Source organism: Agelaius tricolor, unplaced genomic scaffold, assembly GCF_023055355.1.
Source record: "Agelaius tricolor isolate 1412-34295 unplaced genomic scaffold, bAgeTri1.0.p SCAF_4, whole genome shotgun sequence".
Taxonomy (NCBI): domain Eukaryota; kingdom Metazoa; phylum Chordata; class Aves; order Passeriformes; family Icteridae; genus Agelaius; species Agelaius tricolor.
The window spans coordinates 46,394,409-46,415,661 of NW_027269264.1; the positions used below are offsets into that span (position 1 = coordinate 46,394,409).

The 21,253-nt window shown below is 36.8% G+C and overlaps 1 protein-coding gene across 9 annotated transcripts in view; it reads right to left on the reverse strand.

Moving 5' to 3' along the window:
• NIPBL (NIPBL cohesin loading factor) overlaps positions 1-21,253 on the reverse strand; it is a 147,165-nt gene that overhangs the window by 85,887 nt on the left and 40,025 nt on the right. For all 9 annotated transcript variants that reach the window (XM_071425535.1, XM_071425528.1, XM_071425533.1 and 6 more), the window contains exons 2-4: positions 12,691-12,834; positions 10,049-10,214; positions 8,774-8,904 (exon numbers count right to left, since the gene is read on the reverse strand). In XM_071425535.1, the coding sequence (XP_071281636.1) occupies positions 8,774-8,904; positions 10,049-10,214; positions 12,691-12,754 (361 nt within the window). In that variant the 5' untranslated portion in view covers positions 12,755-12,834. The remainder of the gene's footprint in view (positions 1-8,773; positions 8,905-10,048; positions 10,215-12,690; positions 12,835-21,253) is intronic.

The window sequence follows — 21,253 nt, forward strand, 5'->3', positions numbered from 1 at the left end:
CTTACAGTTAAAAAAGTGTTGGAACTCATGAACACACAGTGTCTTGGCAAACTACAGCAAGTGATCTATAGCCTTAGGTAGAAGCTCATTAATAGTATAAGTATTTTAGACAGTTAGACAACAGTCCCCAGTATGAAAATGTTGGAAGATTTTTGTTAATCCCACAGTTGCTATCACCAATTTCAATTACTGCAATAATCACACATGCAAAACTATTTTAAGAAACCTTCAGAACCTTCAGAAACCTTCCCTGTCACCCTCTTTTCTCCTCTCCTTTCTCCAGCAGAGACAGTAATAATCCTGCAGGAATTAAGCCATTGGTACCTCCCAGTAGGTGGCAAATTCTGCATTCCATGTACTACTAATACTATAGCACACTAATACTGGGCCTGAACAGGAGTTAAAGTCCTGTGTTGTGTTAAAAAAGTTAGGTATTTCGATTCCTCAATATAAGTACATTTCAGTGTCTGGAGTAATGGACAGGGACTCCTCAACTTCTACAAAATTTGTTTAAACGGATGCTGGTTGCCTCACATAGAGGCATGTGAACATGAAATCCCAGGCATTTTTTATGCTGGAAGGAGCACCCAGCATGCCCACTGCCCCCTCACCTCTTACTGCCACTCTCAACACAGCTAGGTAAACATTTCAGCCAAACAAGTAACATTACTGTACAGAAAGCTGACATAATGTAACCATATCAGCATGAACTATTGTCCTGGGGTGACTTCATGATACTTGTATCCCCATTCATCTATTTGGCCCAGAAATAAGTTTTGCACCCTTAAGACTTGTTCCAAGAGCAAACGGAGGAGAGAAGAAGCGCAGAGTTTGTTATCAGAAACTGCACTTGCTCCCCTGCATCCTTCTCCTGGACTGCGTTTTCTGCAGCATAGACAGACAGCTGGACAGAGTTCTCCTTTCCTTTTAGTCAGTTTTTAGCTAGCTGATGCAGAGAAGTACCTGGACTGTGCCTTTTCTTTTTCTTGGAACTGTTCAAACCTACTCTAGAGTGAACATCCAGAATGGCACCAGGAGCTCACACCTGTGGCCAACTGGGGCCTAAAGACACTGCATTCCAGCACGGCAGGGACTGACAAGAGACTGAGTGAGCTGAGCCAAAGCCCACAAAGGGAACTCTCTGAGTTTATCATCTCTTCAGAGCAGTGAGTTCATTTTTTTGTGCTGGTGAATGCTTTGTATGTTAAATAAACAGGTTTTTTCCACTTTTCTCCAAAGAAGTATTTTCCCAAACCAGTTGGGCAGGAGCACTGTTTGAATCTGCTTTCTAAAGGAACGCCTTTAGAGGTTTTCTCTCAAATTTGCCCTAAACCAGGACAAATACATTTTTTTGGCACTCAAAGTGAGGCTTGAGAAAGTGGAAAAAGTATCGGGATAAAGTAATCAGTAGCTATGTTGCTTGAATTCATGACGTCTCTCTGGGTGGAAGCCTTTACTTGTTTCTAGTCCCCAGGCTTTTTAAAGTTTTAATACCTTTCCAGTCCCTAGGCTTATTTTCTTATCTGGAAATAGCTCCAGTATTGTCCCTAACACATAGTTTTCACAGTAGAGGGGCATGGATTAGAACAGCTGTTGTGCTGGGCTCAGTGATAATGATTTATAGGGAGTTTACTAAGATACTAGAGTCTATTTAAGACAAGTATGGTTTCTTCGTCCTACCCTGCATTCTAGTTCCAGCATGTTTTGGGAGTTCATTGGTAATTGCATCCAGTTTCTTAGAAGAAGAGCAGGGGATGAGGCTTTTCAGCCTTCCCTTTCCTTCTCCTTTGAATATCTTAACTCACTTTTTCAGAATGTTCAGTTTGCCCTGAATGTTAAAGGGACCACCTTCCTAGTATTTAATCTAGTAAGCTTCTTCTATATTGTCTACAGCTCCTCTAGAATGAAGGCTGAGATGTCCAGAGGAGTTAATGAGACCCCTGACTCAGAAGCAGATCCAGGTGTAGAAAATAGGAGAGAACGGGTCCAATCCTGAAGGAATTTTCTGATCCCCCAGCCTAAGAATTTTCACATGAACAAATTCAGAGCCCAGATGATGTGGGGAAATATCTGGAAGAGAACTGCCATAATGACTTGAAGGAAAAAAAGATCATTGCAATAAGCTGGGCCCTGGCCTATGCTTATCACATGCTACTAGATACTGTAGGGCAGCAGGGAGATGAATCAGCAGCTACCCCAGTCACTCAGGCTGCAGCCAACACCCCAGCTACTCAGGTTGTAGCTAAACCAGACAGTGAGCCTAAGCCTGCAGCTAAACCAGACAGTGAGCCTAAGCCACTGGTAGTCGCTGCAGGAAAGAAGCACACAAGCAAAACTGATCAGGCAGTGATTGATGATGACGATCTGGGGGAAGGACCCTCAGTGCCAATTCCTGACACAGAAGTCAGAGTCAAAGCTACTGACACAAAATCAGAAGTCAAAGCAACTGACTCAAGATCAAAAGTCACTATTGAGTCCCTTTCCCTGAAGAACCTTCATAGCTAAGAAAAGATTACGCTCAATGACCTGATGAATCTATAATTAGTTGGTTAGTCTGTCTTTGGGATGCTGCAGGCAAGGCTACAATTCTGGATAGTACTGAAGTGAGGCATTTGGGATCCCTGCCACATGATCCTGTCATTGACCAAGGAATGATGAGGGGGGCTAACCCTCACAGCCTCTGGGCACAAAGATATCTGCATAAAGATTATCTCTATATGCAGCAAACCCAGTGGAAGACCACAGAACAAGGGATTCAATGCTTGAGAGAAATGGTAGTGACAAAAACGGTCTTCTCAGATGACCTGAACACTGTAAATGCAGACTTGGTACCATTTACATCCGTGATGTGCCAAAAACTTATATGACTTAGGCTACAAAAATACACTCCTGCTTTAGCAATAATGAAGTGGGATAACAGGGAGGAGGACTGTGCTGGATATGGCAAGGAAGCTCCGAGCATATGCAGATGCTGTACATGGCCCAACACATGCCAGAGTCGCAGCTGTGAAAACATGTCGGCAGAAATTAGAAGATAAGATAGAGGAGGATCACGAGAAACTCAGAGAAGAGATTAGAGAAGAAATGAAAGAGGGCTTTCTCCAAATCTCAGCAGTACAGATCAGAAGCTCTAGTATCAAATGCAGATGTCCCCCAGATAGGGAGAGAAGCTACATCCCATGAGCTGAGCTGTGGTTTTTCCCATGCGATTGTGGAGAACACATGAGGAGAGGAGATAGGATGGAAAATCTACTACTGCTCTGGCACCAATTGGTACTTAAATTAAAAGACAGCGAGACTCAGAGAAGAAGTTCCACCAAAAAAGAAGCAGCTCCAGTAGCCTTTAGCCAAAGTACCAGGTATGATGATAATGACGTGTCTAATCCCCTTAAACACCTCCAAGACATACACTCGAGGAAAAAACGGACAACCAAGGGGTTGGGGGCCCTGCCTTTAACCAGGTAGAGAGTAGAGAAAACCATATTTTTTAGACTGTGCAAATTCATTGGCCTAGCACATGAAAACCACAAAAATATGAAGCCTTAGTCGACACTAGTGCACAGTGCACATTAATCCCATTGAGACATGGGGGAGCAAAATCTATTTCTATTGCTGGTGTGACAGGGGCATCACAAGACTTTACTTTAGTAGAAGCTAATATAAATTAATAAGACTAGAAATGAGTGGAAGAAACATGCTATTGTGACTATTCCAAAAGCCCCATGCATTTTACACAAAGATTTCCTCCAAAGTGAGTATTTCAAAAACCCAAAGGGACTCAGGTGGGCATTTAAGATAGCAGCTATAAAGACAGAGAGCGTCAAACAACTGAACACCTGGCCTGGACTATCAGAAAACCCAGCTGCAATAAGACTTCTGAAGGGGGAAGAGCAATGAATGCCAATTGTCACTTTGACAGTGCACTGCTGGCAGTACAGAACAATTATGGGATTCCCATCCATAACATAATCTGTAAGCTGAAGAGCCGAAGAGTGATCAGCAAAAACCCACTCACCCTTCAACATCTCATTTGACCTATACGCAAACCTGAAGGAGAATGGAGACTGACTGTGAACTATCATGCCTTAAACTAAGCGACTCCACTGGAGTACTACTATGCCAGGCACATTAGATCTCCAGTACGAGCTGGAGTCCAAGGCAGTGAAGAGGTATGCCACTATTTTCTCCATTGCTTTAACAACAGAATGCAGGCCTCAGTTTACCTTCAAAAAAAGGAATGCAGTACACCTCAAACTGACTGCCCCAGGAGTGAAAGCACAGTCCTACCATCTGCCATGGTCTAATCCAAGCTACACTAGAAAAGGGTAAAGCTCCAGAACATCTGCAACACATTGATGACATCATTGTGTAGGAGAGCACAGCAGCAAAATGTTTGAAAAAGGAGAAAAAATCATTCAAATTCTTCTAAAAGCCAGTTTCACCGTCAAAAAAAGCAAAGTTAAGGGACCTGCTCAAGAGATCCAGTTCCTGAGAGTAAAGTAGCAAGATAGACTGTGTCAAATTCCCACTGATGTCATCTACAAGATCACAGCAATGTCTTCACCAACAAAAAAGAAACACAAGCTTTCTTAAATGCCGTGAGTTTTTAGAAAACGCATATTCCTAAGCACAACCAGATTGTAAGCCCTCTCTACCTGGTAACCTGAAAAAAGAACTTAGGGCTTTCCAGTGAAGCCCTTAACAACAGCAAGCCTTCACCCAGATCAAGCAGAAAATCGCTCAGGCAATAGCCCTTAGCCCAGTCAAGACAAGACCAGATATAAAGAACGTGCTCCACTCTACAGCTGGAAGCCATGGTCTGCCCTAGAGCCTTTAGCAGAAAGTGCCTAGTGAGACTGAAAGTCAACCACTAAGATTTTAATGTCGAAGCCACAGAGCCAACTACACTCCAACAAGGCAAAAATTTTAGTGACCTACAGCAGAGTCCAAACTGCTTCAAAAGTAATCGGCACTAAAGCACAGCTCCTGGCTCCCTGACTACCAGTGCTAAGGTAGATGTTCAAAACAGAAGTTACCTCTATCCACCATGCTACCAATGCCACACAGAACAAGTACAGTGCTCTAATCATACAGCAAGCCAATATTAGAAACCTGAATCACCCTGGGATTTTAGAGATCATTACAAATTGGCCTAAAGGTGAAAACTTTACTCTCACTAATGAAGAGAAACAAGAAATGACACAGGCTAAAGAAGCTCCACCATACAACCAACTGCCAGCAGAAGAAACACGTTACGCTTTTTTTTACTAATAGTTCCTGTTGCATTGTAGGGATGAAACGAAATTAAAAAGCAGCTGTATAGAACCCAACACAACAAGTCACAAAATCTACTAAAGGAAAACGTAGATCAAGCCAACTCACTAAACTCAAAGCCATTCAACTAGCCCTAGACACTGCTAAAAGAAACAGCCAAAGCTCTACCTCTACACTAATTCATAGAAGTAGCCAATGCTCTGTGGGGATAGTTAGAAAAAAAAGCCAATTAACAGTGTAAAAGAAAACCAATTTAGGCTACTAAAGAGTAAAAAGACATTACTACCAAAATAGAGAAACTACCTATAAAAGTCTGCCATGTAAATGCCCATGTCCCCAAGAGTAAAGCTAATGAGGAGCACCAAAACAATCAACAGGTAAATCAGGCTGCAAAAATAAAAGTGTCAAAAATAGACTTAAATTAGCAACACAAGAGAGAGCTGTTCTTAGCTAACTAGGCTAATGATGCCTCAAGTCATCAAGGTAAAGATGCCTCTTATAAGTAAGCACAAGACCAAGGAGTAAATTTAACCATAAACAGTATTTCTCAAGTTATTCATGACTATAAGACGTGCACTGTGATCAAACAAACCAAGCAGCTAAAACCCCTATAATATGGTAGGCAGTAGTCCAAATAGAAGTATGGGTAGGCTTGGCAAATTAACTACATCACACTGCCCCAGACATGCCAAGGTAAGCACTACATGATCACAATAATAAAAGCCACCACAGGATGGCTGGACACCTACCCTGTGCCTCATGCTATGGCCTGTAACACCATTCTAAGCCTTAAGAAACAAATCTTTTAAAGGCATAGTACCCCTAAAAAAATTAAATCAGACAACAGGACTCCTTTCAAAAACAGCCTTATCAACACCTAGACTAAAAAACATAGCATTAAGTGAGTATATCATATCCCCTACAATGCACCAGCTATTTTAACAGTCTATTTTAACAATAGACTGTTAAAACCACCTCAAAAACACTGAGTAAAAGATCTTCCAAAAATTAAAAGCAACATCTAGCAAAGGCCACCTAATTAGTTAATACCTCAAGTTCCACCAACCAAGCAGGCCCTGCCCAATCTGAGCCCCTGCATATAGTAGACAGAAACAAAGTCCCAGTGATGCATCTCAGAGGTTTGTTAGAAAAGACAATTAAGATCAGTTCTGCCTCAAGTACAAACAAACCCAGTCATAGAGTTATCTTTGCTCAAAAACCAAGTTACACATAGTAGATAATTCAGAAAGATGAAACAACACAATGTGTACCTCAGGGAGATCTGATTATTAAGTAAGAACCACATGTAAATATCACTGTTTACTAAATACTACTGCCATTGTCCAGATATAGCTACATAGTATATATATATATATATATATATATATATATATATATATATATATATATATATATACTATGTATATACTATACATCCCCATTCGTCTGTTTAGCTCAGAATAAGTTTTGCACCTTTAAGACTGATTCTGAGAGCAAAAGAGGAGAGAAAAGAAGCACAGTTTGTTATCAGAAACTGCACTTGCTCCTCTGCATCCCTCTCTCCTAGACTATGTTATCTGCAACACAAAGAGACAGCAGGACAGAGCTCTCCTTTGCTTTTAGTCAGTTTTTATCTAGCTAAGGCATAAAAGTTCCCTAGAATATGGTTTTCTTTTTCTTAGAACTGTTCAAGCCTACTCTAGACTAAAAACCCAAAAGAGCACTGGGAGTTCATGCCTGCAGCCCACCGGGGCCTAAGACACTGGATCCACTGCTGGAAAGACTAATAAAAAAACAAAGCAAGCCTAGGTACAGTCCACAAAGGGAACTTTCTGAGTTTGTCATTTCTTCAAAGCAGCAAGAAATTTTATTGTTGAATATTGTTCATTCTTTATGTTAGTGAATACTTTACCTGTTAAATAAACAGGTTTTTTCCACTCTTCTGCAAAGAAATCTTTTCCCAAACCAGTTAGAAGAGGGGCCACTTAAATCTGCTTTCTAAAGGAACTGCTTTAGAGGTTTTCTCCCCAGTTTGACCTGAACCAAGACAACTATACAGACAAAGTTTCAATTTTGTGGTTAAAGTACAGAGTGCTCTTTTTAAGGACTTAAAAAAATATATCTATTTGTTTTCTCCTCCCTAATTTAAAACATGCTTTGAATCACAAATGTGGTAGTTTCTGGGTTAAAAGAATGACAGAAAACATATAATTAATTTTCTATTACAATTCAAAAAAATCCCCTAATTAACTTAAATCTATGATGGAAAGCTCTCACTTCTTTCTCTTATGGACAGCAGGGGCAGGGGCAAGACATGGAAGGCCCAGTCTAGGTAATGTAACAGAAAAAAAGAAAGAAAAAAACAAAACTAAACTAAACACTCTCCAACAACAAAAGACCAGATTTTCCAAAGCTTCCAGACAAGTACCTATATATGTGATAATGGTGTAATGAAAAAGAAGTAAAAACAAGCCCCAAACATGGGGTCTGAAATGGATTTGAAATTATTCTGTGGCCATTAGCACTACAGTATCTTTTACTTTTTACATTGTTGTCATATTACTACATAGCACAGAAAACACCATCCTTGTAGAAACATTACTAGAATGAGATTCCCTACATATCACTCCCAGTCTTACAACAATTTTTCTTCTTGTAAAAAAGAGATATGCGTAAATCCATTTTAGCATTCCTACCAAATAGAAAAGAATGCACTTCATAAAATCATAACTCAAGTTACAAGTTACATAAAAATTCTTGTACAACTAAACCGTATTACAGCAGCATACATGCTTTAACTAGGATGGCTCAACAACAGGTGATTTTTCAGTTAGATATATATTCTTATTAAAAAGTGCATGTGTGAAGTTTTTTTCCTTTTACACACAGAAGTGCACTTGAGTTCTTGCATAAATGTAAAATAATTATTGAAGTAATTGACATTTATGGAAAGATGCATAAGGTTATAGTTTCCCAAAATGCATAAACAGCTTAGAGCTGTAGGGCACCACAAGTTTCTAAGATGAGGAATGTCAGGGAGGAGCTATTAAGGATGCCTCAGTCAACCTTATTCCTTACTCCAGAACAGTTAAGAACTCTCGCTGCAGTGATACACTATAATCATATAGATTTTCAGTAAGATCAACACATATGTTTTCAACTTCAATTATATACCAAGACGAACATATGAACATATGAAAGCATAAAAAATTCAAAATAAGATTGTTTCAAAATAAAATCCAATTACTTATTCTAGAGATTACACTTTGAGGTGAAATGAAACATTTTTTAGAATAATACCTGGTAGCTCTTATTTTCCATCTTTTTACTATACAATTACTCTTAAAAGATGTTAAGGTACATAGCTTTAAATCAATATCAAACACAAGGCAAGGCATAAATACGACCACTGTGCTCCATATATATTTGTGGTTAGTATCAGTCCCCTAGATTTACAGAACAACATAAAATTAATCAATAGATAATCAAAAATCCTTACCGCTTTGTACCCCGTATCTGTTTTGCATGCTTTTCTCCCTGAAAACATTAGGATTCCTTGCCAGAATAGCCTGCAGCAAGACTGGTATATCTCCTTCTGGATCATCACTGCCAAGGTTATCTTTCAACTCTCTGGAATTGTGGAAGTAAGCAAATAAAGAGGCAAATGCATTTTCAAATTATAAGAAACTATGAGTCAAGTAAAAAAAAAACAAAAACCAAAAAAACCAAAAAAAAAACCAAAACCAAAATGAAAGAAGACAATTTACTGTTAAAATATAGGAAAAATTAAGTCTGCAAAGCACTGCTTCCTGCCTCTAGTTTTTTTCACCCTCTTCCTTAAGGAATGGCAGAAGAAATATTCCTGCAAGTCCTGCCAATTATTTTCTGTTACTAAGCTATTACATATATGTGGCTGTCAGTTTAAGATTCTCATAAGAATTTTCTTAGGCCAATTTTTATATTATGGTCATCTCTACAAAAGAACACTTGGCATAACACCAAGAACATATTACTGTAGGAGTGAAAATAACATATGTATGAATGTATAACATTCAGGTTTCAACTGTGTAATGTTCAGGTTTCAACCCAATGCTTTGAAAATATTTTTATTTTGAAAAGGGGAAATTGGCATATCTTTGAGATCACAGGATTCCCTCTGAACCATAAAGAAATGCAATGGATTTTCTATAAATGCATCTGTGCACTCACTTGTATGCTTTGAGGACTTTAAAAAGCTACTTGCTACTTCCATTTTAACAAAACAGGTAAGGAAACGACAGTGTTGTCAACATAAAACAACTCAAGGGACACCAGGGAGAAATAAAAAAATAACAAAAAGAGAACACATTAGCATACTTGATGGCTCAGTTGTTAACCTACTTAAGTTCAATACCTAATCAGAACTGACACCTAATCAGGTGTCAAAAATTTTCTTGGGTATGCAGTTTGTCTGTGTGCATTAGTGACTGATACTGAATGCAAATTAGTATTGCCCAATCAACACCATAAAGTCTGCACTCTAACCTACCAAGAAGGGAATAAGCCTTAGATCTGTAAAATAACTCCACAGTTAGGCGTAAGGGTTGAGGGACAATTATTAACATTGTCTGAATGAAGCATTTGACTCTTATATTGCGGCCACTTACTAAGCAAGCCTAAGGAAAAACCTGCATATTCTAATTTTCATATTCTCACAAACATCCTTCTCAATCCAGTAAATTTTCATTTCAAGGAGTAAGGATGGCAATCTGATGTAGAAGTTCAAAATACATACATGTGATCTGTTGACACCTGATTGAGACTGTGGATGAGCTGTGAAACCAGATTTTCATCCCTGCAAGCCAGAAGGCAGTTCACCTCTTCAGCTATCCGTCCATTGAAAAGCAGGCTTTTTGTTGTGGTAGCAGGTAAAGGTGATGGAAGAGGCAGCTGGTTCAAAACTGTTAGTAGAAAAGAGGAAGAACTTTAGAATCATTTCATGAGACACAAACACACAAATGTGGACACCCCCTTACTCTCTTACGAGATTAAGAAAGAAAACTCAACAACTAGATTTAAAACACAGGGAACACTTCTGAATTTTTTTAATTCTTAAATTCACAAAAAGAAACACATATCCCCACTCACATACCCATAACTGGACTATCTAAACATTCCAGAATATTAATCTCTTTATTAGGTTATAGTACCTTTCTCCTGGAGCCAAAAGCATGGATAAAAAAAAGGAAATGCAAAATTTTTGTAGTTACATGAAGTACTGTAAGGGCATTGAGGATTTCAGTTTTCTACTCTGATCTCAATATTTAATCAGTGTAACCACGTTATTATAAAGTCTTTAAAGAAAAACAAAAAAAAAAACCCAACTCATCAGAAAAACCAAAAAACCCAACAATCAATTAAACACACTAATTAAATTCACAGTTTATTCTTTTCTTGTATTTATTCTTATGTAAACCATCTTCTCAAGACAGCCCTAGTATTGTTGGTTGGTGTGTTGATTGAAATGTCAATTCAGTCAGAAAAACTTAACGAGAAATCTTATGAAAAGATTTAGTGAAAACACTATTTCAATCAGATTATAAGCACATGTCAATTTCTTAGGGCATTTTTAGATCTTAAGACATAACAAGGAAGTGTACCTATGAGAAGTTTGACCAGATGATTGTAGAGTTACACAGACCAGGAGGAGGTTAAGCCAGGAGAGGCCAAAAGGCTAGATAAAGAGTAAGGCCACCTCAGCTGGTTCAGGAAAACAAGCTGACTCTTGGTTTGGTAAGAATCAGCTTGGCTGACTCGAGCTTACTCTCAGCTGGTAACTGCAAGTTACCAGGCTGATCACATCCCTGAGATCAAGGTTTTAACTGAACCATTACAAACAATTTCAGAAAAAAACCCCAATCAAAGTGAAATATATTTTTTAATTCTTTTGTATTTTGAAATTGAAAAAGTGGGGTGATTCCAGAATTTTTACCCCTTATAATTGCTGTACTTAGGAATAAATTGCAATTCAAATAAAAGTTCATAATATATTAATATCAATAGCTTTCATTACTTGCAGCAGATTACCTTGAATGTGCCTGAAACTTGGAAAAATTAGCAAAATCAGCAAAGCATATTGACTATGTTTTAGTGTCAATTTAGCTAGCCTACTCTACTGCCTTCAGGCATCATATCATCCATGTTCTCAGGGCAACTGGCCTTGTCCATTACAGTTCAGTGGTTAAAGGAACTCTTGCACCAGAATTTGATCAGTGATTTCCACCAGTTAAGCAACCTTACCTGCAAACACTTAATTCTGGAAAACTGTCCATAGCCAGAAACCTACTATTTGCATCCTGATGGTCTGATATTAGATAGATACACATTTAAATACATAACCTGCATCTTTCACTTCAATACTTCAGAATATACCAGAAGTACATGAAGTGGGTTTTTCCTCCAAAACATCTGCCTTTTTTACTGTGAGAAATTAAATTCAAATGCTGGATATATACTTCCAGTGTGTCTTGGAAAGCCTCCAATTTTCAACAGTGTAACAACAGAAGTGCTTAGAAGAAGCACCTAAGGTCACTGAGTCCAATTATCCTCAGACAGACAACTGAGCTACAAAATCTTTCTTACACTACATTACCAAGATGTCTTTCTGTCCCAGCTGCTCTTACTGCAATACCTGTTCTAGGTCCTCACTATAGAATAATAAATCTCCTGTTAGTTTTCACTAGAAATTATTTTTTGGTCACATTATAATGATTTGGTTTTGTGTCAATATCAGCTTGTAAGGTAAATAGTTATTTTTCTTTCCTTGCATTTTTTCTTCCTGACGTACTTAAAGTCAGCATACACACTTTACATGCTCCCTTTGCAGGCTGAACAGCAAAGAAAAAAGACTCAAGTTCAGCTGCTTATTTTTATTCTAGCAGTCATTTTGTGCCCCTACTAACTAGCTCAAAATTAATGAACTAGTTTCAAAGTATATTCAGTATATTCTACAACTCTCTTGATTAGTTGCACATCAGTCTAATCCCGTGTCTCTGTCTTTTTAGTGAAGATGATGGGATGCATGTCTTAGAAGTACTTTATCATTAATATATTTTTCTTTATTTGTATGGTACTCAGATATGTTACTAAATGATGCTGCAAACAAATAATGAATTCCTATATTTTTTTTCAGGTTTCCCTTAAGGGTTTTTTTAACCTGCATTTCACTTTATACTTAAATATGCATGTTTTTTTTGGATAGACTTTTACAATTAAAGCAATAACAAGGCTAACATATTTAATGACAAGTCTGATTTTAAACAGATTTAACTGTAAGAACTTTAAAAATAAAAACTATTTTAGAATTTTGAAAATGCAGATATTTACCAACAAGGTAGAAAAAAACATAGTAAAGATGAGAAAAAGAAGAGTACTTACGGTCCGTGAGACTAGCAATCCCTGCAAGAGTAGTGATGGGAACATGAGGCATATCCCCATTCATCCTGAAGTTCTGGGAGAGTAGTGCCTACACAGATATTTCAGTTCAGGTGCCAGCTATCATTACTTCCCATCTCCCAAGCACTAAACACAAAACAAAAAGAACAAAACCAAATAAAATCTCTCAGTTTACTTTTTAAAAATTTTGCATTCATTAACATAAATGAAACAGACCATACTATCTTTAGCTGCATACTAAGTAAATTTTTTCAAGAGTGGGTAGAACAGTGCAGATTCTAAGTAAAAAGTGGCATTAGCAAATTAAATGGCAAGCTTCCTTCTGGTCTCAGAAGCAACCTCTTCATCAAAAAAAAGATGCAAGATAAGGCAATAAAAAAAAATCCTTCAGGTTATTCAACACTGACTGAAAAACTGGTAACAAAACTTATAACTGTTGTTAGTTCATGCTGGAGTGTAATCACACTTAATGCATAACTAGTTTAAGTAATTAGCTGTTACATTCACTTCCCAGTATTGCAGAAGGAGGCATTTTCATAAAGAGACTAGTGAAACTAAAAGGAGTAATTTACAGATTCAAAAATAAAGAAGCAAACATATTGACAAATACAAAATCTAAGTACATTATAGAAGTAGTAGCTATTTCAAAATTGATTTGACAACATCTCTTCAATACATAACCCTGTATGGTCAAACTACTACCAGAAATTCTAATTACTCCTCTTGGGGAAAAAGCAAAGTTTTGCCACCACTGAATTAGCTCATATCTTTCCTGTAAAACAGCACATTTTATATTCAACAACAGAAAAAGGAATTAGTTCACTTGGATTTCACTAATTATAAAGATCCCAAACGTAAGGAAGTCCACACTGCTAAAAGAAACCCAAAAACTGCAGTTCCAAACCATCAAACATCACACACTATAATCCCCGAGTATATTGTGAAATTGGCATGATTTTTCTGAAGACATCAAAGGAATTTGATATGTGGTTGCCTGTTGCAGACAGGCATTTGTGTTGACAGGCTGGGAAATAGTAAAGAGTCCTTACATAAGCATTTCTCTTATCTACTGAAATGCTGAAATTTACTTACTTTACAAGCCTACATTTTTGAGAATTATATATAAAATACGTACAAACCACTAGGTCCTTATAGGTTTTGATAATTGCATATAAAATACATACGAATCAAGCGATCTTTATAATTTCCTTAGTAATGTTTCTTAGTAACATTCTTTCTTATGCCACACCAACATGGCAACATATGGCAATATATAAAGCACCACTGCTTATGAATACATACAGACTCCAAGACAAGGAAAAGAAATGTTACAAGGCTTTTTGTGCTCAAAGTTTTCATCAGCCAGTGAAACTACTTTTTCAAATTTTCCCTAACGGCATGTTCTTTGAAAAACTGAGGTTAAACAGAACTGACAGTGATGACTTCCTTTGCCACAGCTGCCACAGTTTCATTCTGACCTAAATTACTTTTTTAAAATTAAAAATACAGTACATTGCCAATACAAAAATATAGTCAGTAAGGAAAATGCTACAGACAGATACTCAGTGTGGATTGCTGTGCTTGGGGTTTTTTTTATTTCAGGAGAAAACTTCCATCAGAACAGTTTCAAGTACTACTCAATACCCAAGGGTTTTTTACCCTAAATGAATACAAATATATGCAGAATTTCAGTGGTTGCCTAGTTCCACAAATAAGCAATTCTTAAAAAGAAATTTTAAGAATCAAAGAAAATATGCTAAAAGTGTCTCATAATGAGTCTGCAGCAATAAACCCACAGGAGATAACACTTTTAAAATCCAAGTTTTCACTGAAAGCCTAGAAACTAAAGAACACCCTTCACACATAAATTGTATTTACTATAAAAATGTCATGTCTGATGACTTCTCCCGACTGAAACTGCATCAAAGGAAAGGCCACGTCACTAGCCAGTATTATTGGAAATTTTTATGTAGCACAGAAACAATAAAATATAAGAAAAAAAAGAGTCTATTCACTTTCACTTCCTCATCACATGAGGAAGCTGTTAACACAGAAACTCCTAATTCAAGTTCATTCCTAATACAAGTATTACTGCCATAATAAAGAAAATTATAGAGACGTTATACAGGAATAATTCCTCCAAAATCACACACTTAAAATTAGAAACTTTCTCCACAGATATATGGTAAGAACCTGAACCTGACAAAGTCCAGACCTCAGAGTGGAGCAAGTGCAGTGAGCAGGGGAAAAGTAAACTTTCTTTGTAAGAGAAGAGTAAAAGGGGTTGGTTTGTTTAACTAACAAAACAAAAGGTCAAGAGGGGATGTGGTTGCTCTCTCTAAGGCAGTCAAAGAAGGCTACAAAGGAAGAAAGCCACAGAGCAATGCTAACACAACAATAAATGGGCACATAAATGCAAGCAAAAAGAAAACCAGAGCAGAGTTTTTCACCACCAGAGTGCCAATTTCTCCAACAGCCTTACATTAGTAGAGATAACCAACACTACTACTCCAAAGATGGATTGTACAGATGGTACAGAAGGGACAGGATGTGGTTGCCTGCACCAGCTGGGGGCTAAGCATGGCAATTCAAGAACTCATCTCTAACATTATGAAGTTTCTGTAAGCATGATGAAATGAATAAACAGATGAGAGTAAACAAAGAGAGAAAGAGAGACTGATGGGATTAAGTGATGGGATTAGTTTACAAAACAAACACAATATGAAGAAACCACATAGTCATATCTGGGTCCAAATACTAAATCTGTCGTGTTGAGGGCAAAATTGCATCTGTTATAAAACTGGCAAACAAGGCGTGATTCAAATCCAGAAGCAGAGACCAAGAACCAGTAAAACTACACCTCAAATTTGATGCTACTGAGAACATAAGAAAACCCATTCATTTTAAGATTTTAAAATCTCAAGCAGTTAGGGGAATAAAGATTGACAGCTCAAGACAGTGTAAGTTGTTCCATACAAAACATCAGTACAGCATATAACAATAGCTTGACTGTTAGACAAGTTTTGTTGGGGTTTTTCTCCCCTACCTCCATTCCCCAAATATAAAAAGAGTTAAAAGTACTATTGTAGCAGCTTACTATTAGTCAAGAAGAACAATCATTTTCAATATCTAAAAATTTTCCATTGCCAGGATTGTTCAGTAGTTGTTAAAAATAGTGTAATATTTTTACCCCTTAACTGAAAAAATGAAATATTAGCTGAATTAAGGAAATCAAAGATCTGCAGCAGAAGGCTTTTAACCAATGTATTAGACTGTAGCGTAGCAGTTCAGAAAGAGTACAAGAAATCCATTCTATATAAATGTATGAGGTCCTGTATATTTAGTATATAGGTATTTATGCTCTTGTTTCTTTATAAGAAAGAATCGTTACCACAGAAGACATTTTTGGGAGGAAGGAACTGCAGTGCACAAAGGAAGCAACACAAAGAATCTCTCAGTGAAAGGAAAACTGTGAAATGGCAGCATATCTAAAGAATAACGCAGGATAAAGTTATCATGATAATATACACTAATATAGAAAAGCCAAGCCAACTTAGCAAGGAAAGTAGTACAAAAAAAAGTTTAGGCTGTGGTTAATATGTACAAATTTAAAGTGTTACTTTTGTAAATTATCCTCTTCCCTTTTTTTAAAATTTTTTTTAAACTATCTATATTACCCTTTACTGCAAAGGCAAAATTAAGGGAGGAAGAGAGGATGAAAGTAAGTTGGGAAAAATTTAAGTACACACATTGACATCCAGCAAAGAGAAACTACAAGCATAAAAAGAAAAAAAACCAAACAATCCAAGCAAACAAAAAAAAAAAATTACCCCGTAAAAATAAAATAAGAAATAGAAACAAACTGCAGTTGTATTTTTTCAGATATTGCAGCATTTAACTATCAATTAAATTATGAGAGGACTCTGACTATTGGTTATCATATAATGGTACAAACTCTGCATTTATGAAACATTCCCCTTGGTTGAGAAACTGTCGTGTCTCTAACAAAAATACCAGGTTTTCCGCAGCTTTGCCGTGTGCATGCATGAGAAGAGTAAAAAACAAAACAAAAGGAAAAATCTGTTTATGCAGTAATACAAAAAGGCTCAGCAGCAAAGCACAGATAAGTAACCAATCTCAGTACTGGGCAGTTTCCTATGTACATTTAAATGTTTCATTTCTCATTCTCCAGGGTATTCTTTAATTTATTATATCTTCAGATTTAAAACAATGTATTATATGTAAATGACCTGATATTTTCCAAGAAGTAAAAAGGTGGACTAAAATTAAATTTTTAAAGAAAAGCTATGATATTAAATATCTATACTTTTCTTTTTAAAATACATTCTATTAAGGACTTTAAATAGTCTTGTTTTATTTTGCTTAGATTATGAAACCTTTAATTAGCATTAAAATACTTTAAAAAGCAGTTTCAGTTTCCTATATGTTGAATAATATCATATAGATATAACCACAGCATCATGATCTTGACTTTTTCTCATCTGCATAAGAAAATTAAACTAGTACAACTATGTATTAGCTAATTCATAATTTAGATGAAGAGTGGACATTTTCTTTTCTTTTAAATCAGCAAACCTGAATCACAAATTTATGAATCATTGTCTCTCAGTTTTAACCTTCTACATTTTGCAATAAACTACTTTTCTTGTTTGTTATTACACAAATCTCTGTTATCTATCAGTCCATAAACTATCCTTAAAAATTCTTAAAGAATGAGAATCACAAAGATATTAAATTAATATCCTTTAGTTCTCATTCAGGTAAGATACTGTGACTGAGGTACATCAGACAGATTTATCCACAAGAGGGCAGATTTCTGGTTTCTATTCCAGAGCTACAGTTTTATACAGTGACACTAAGTTTCCAGAACTAAATGCTTTCAAAAATACTTCATAAACATACTAAAGAAGGAGATATAGTTGACAAAACATAATCTAATACCTAAGTATCTGGGGAGGGGCAAGCATACACATTTACAATATAAAGCATTTAAAGCTAATTCAATCTCAGAAAAAGTCAGCATTGGAAATGAACAGTGAACATTTATTAATCAGCTGCCCGACGCAGCTGTCTAAGGTTAAAATAGTAACACAAGAAAACATGAAGCTACTGTATATTTATTTAAGTTGACAGCCAAAGAGGTGGTTGCAGCATGTGGGTGGAGGTAAAGGAAAAGGGAGGGTGCAAGCAGGGAAGAGTGTGTATGTGTGTGTACTAGTGAAATCTATATGTTTCATTCATAAAGTGATCAGACAGCAGAAACAGTGATGCCGACAAAACAAGTGAAAAATGAAGAAGTTTGAGATAAGGATTACCTAGTACAACTTCTAAACCAGTATTAGCATAATGTGTTTTCCTATAGTAGGTGCTCATATCAACACAAACTACAATCATGTTAAGAAAAAAACCCTTAGTGAAAAGTACTATACTATACAATTGTAAGTTGCTTACCAATACAAAGCAATCTTTAGGGAAAAAAAATTAAAGCAGCCAGCTTCTTAATCTGCAATTACTGCCACATTCCTTTGGGCTCTGCTGTTCTGATTTGATAAACAATGACACTGATGTCTCTCCTGCCCATGCAATATCAGTGGCAGTGACACCACAATACACAAGAAGAGCAATCCCAGCACAAGCAGTGAAAGCACAGACAAAATAAGATTGGTCTGTGGATTCAGCCAAAGGCACCCCCTAATGCAGGAGCACACATATTTCTACCAGGGTAAGCATCAGTTGTGCTCTACACCTGTAAAAACTCTTCCTGGGGAAAGAAATAAAGGGAGTTGACACAATTGGACAATGCCCAAATTCAGACCAGGCCATTTGTAGAGAACAGATGCCTATAAGTCATGTGCAGCTTCCCGGATCTGTGGGACAGTGGGACTGAGCACAGCCATGGCAAGTTTGCTGACACTGAGCTGTGTGATGCAGTGCCAAGCTGGAGGGGAGGGGTCATCCACAAGGACCCGGACAGGCTTGACAAGTGGGACCATGCAAACCTTCTGAAGTGGAGCAGTCATGATACTAACCATCACTGAGAAACAAACATGAAGGGAAAACATCAACCTACTTCAGCAGCTCATACACTTATTTCTCATCTGCAGTATATTTTCCACATGCATTTTTTACTCCAATGAAGAAAGCAAAGCTCTTTTGAGTAAGCACAGCCCTTGCACTTGCTCAGGCACGTATCAGTGGCTGATATTAGATATAGTTCACTTTATTGGAAGAAAATAGCTAAGGGATGTATAGAAGAGCAAAAGCAAATCGAAGAGTTCATTTAAATCAGCTCTGCCAAATGGAGAATACTTTAGGTTGCAATATCCATCTTCATTCATAAAATAGTTGTGACAGGTATTAGGGAGGAAGTAGCAGCTTGGTTTTTTCCAACTTTCTGGAATGTCTCATGTTAGCTGTTAGTAGTGCTGCCCTTTCCTAAACACTGACTTTTACTTGTATTTTAAAGACTTTTTGATCTCTTATTCGGCTGGAACTTAACCAGACTAAAAGCCTAGTGATTAAACACTGAACCAAAACCTACTTAATACAGTAGTCTCTTCCAATTTTTAATTTTGCATTTCTACCCTTGAACTCTCTCAGATGCTTCGTAACCTTTACAAAACAAAACTGGTATGAAATTAATCTCTTGAGGCAGCAGCTGATTTTATACAAGTCTTCATGATACACAATTTTTGCCTATTTTATGACTTTGAAAATAAATTAAAATCCCTCCAAACTTCTTCCATATACACTAAGAAAACAGATTCAGCAGTATATAATTTCTTTAGTAATCCACAATAAACACAAACATAAAATTCTATATAAAGAGATTTAGTGAGCTGCATTTCAAAAACACACCAGTGCCTCTTCATACGACAATTAATATTGATCAGTGATACATTGTTTGCCGTAATATTCATCTTGTTGCCTGATTTTTAACTTTAACTTCTCCCACATACAAGAGGGATGCTACACAGCACTGAAGGGAGTTAAGATGCTTCTCTTCTGAATTGCTGTATTACTTCCCCTCATGCTCTAAACACAATGAAGCAGTTCCTCCATGCAAAGACTCTCAGCTAGCCCTCTGTAACATATCCAGTTTCCCTCTCTCATATCAAATCCACTCCCACACGTCTCAGCTGCTGGATGAAGAGAGACAGCACATGTTACAGCCTCTTTCTCAATGGGAACACAAGAATCTCCTCTATTCAACAACCAATTTTCACAAACTAAACTGTCTTGAGGCTTCCAGCCCTTCTAATAATAACTGAAATTTGCTGATGCTTTCCAAAATTATTAGGCTGAGGAACTTGCAGATAAAGAGATGACTAATGATCAATAGGTAGAAAACTATTAAATTAAGTGATGATTTTAGTGACTGTGTGCAGAAACACAAAGAGCTTTGGTTATACTGTCCTACTGTATACATTTGCACAATTATGGCAATGTAATTATTTTTGTCATTTTATAGCATTCCCTACTAAAAATTGGTTCATTTTCATGAGGTATTATATATTGTTTATGCAGCATACAGAATATATACTCTCCAAAGGAAAGAATGCTAACATCTAAGAGACAAAACCCCCTAAATAATCAATGGAATTAAACAGTTTAATTAAGATTACTAATCTTGCAAAAACATATTGCTTCAAAAGGTTGAACACAAGAGCAAAGGTAACTTGCAAAAAAACCCAACTGCAGTGTTAGTGTCTAATAAATACAGTAACTGCATAGGGACTTCAAGAGATTAAATTTTTCATATGTTTGATAGCTGATTTTAGTTAATGTTTGTGTTCTAAAATTGAGAATTACATAAGCCTTTTGAACATACACCATCAACCTAGCAATGCTAAAACTGTAAAGCTTGATGACTTTGTAACTACAATTAGTATCAGGATTCCCTGATGTTTTCCTTTATGGCATTTAAAAAATTATCTTCCTACCCTATTTAGTTCAATCCCTATTAACATTATAAACAAAGAAGTTACAAATAATCCTGTGAAACTGTATCACTAGTCAGCCAAGATAGTCCTTTTTCCCAATTCCACACACACTCTGGTCAGCTAAACTTCTGAAGTACAATGAGTTCAAAAACAGCACAAATGAAAGAAAAACAGAAAACAAATGAAGAATAGCTGGGGAAGAAAAAAAATCAAACACATTTAAAAGGTTATTAATAAACCCTGAAGCATAGTGCATGCAACATCTAGATGTATTGTGTTGGAAAAACTGCTAATGAACTAAGCTCAAATGAAGACCAGCTTACCATGAGCAATTTGGGCTAGACAGTAACAATCTGGCATCTCTCAGCAGCTAGGAAAAATATTATTTTGGTGTTTGTTTTTGGTATTTGGTCCTTGTAGGTCTGAGGATGGGTTCACAGCGCTACCTATGAAAGTGCCCTACGTAATTCTGAACTTCTGTTGCTGCTGCTGGTTCTCCTACAGCTGCAGCAAAAACACAACAGAAGTTTGTTAAACTCACCAACTGTACTGAAAGGAGGGATATATTTAAAAAAAAAATC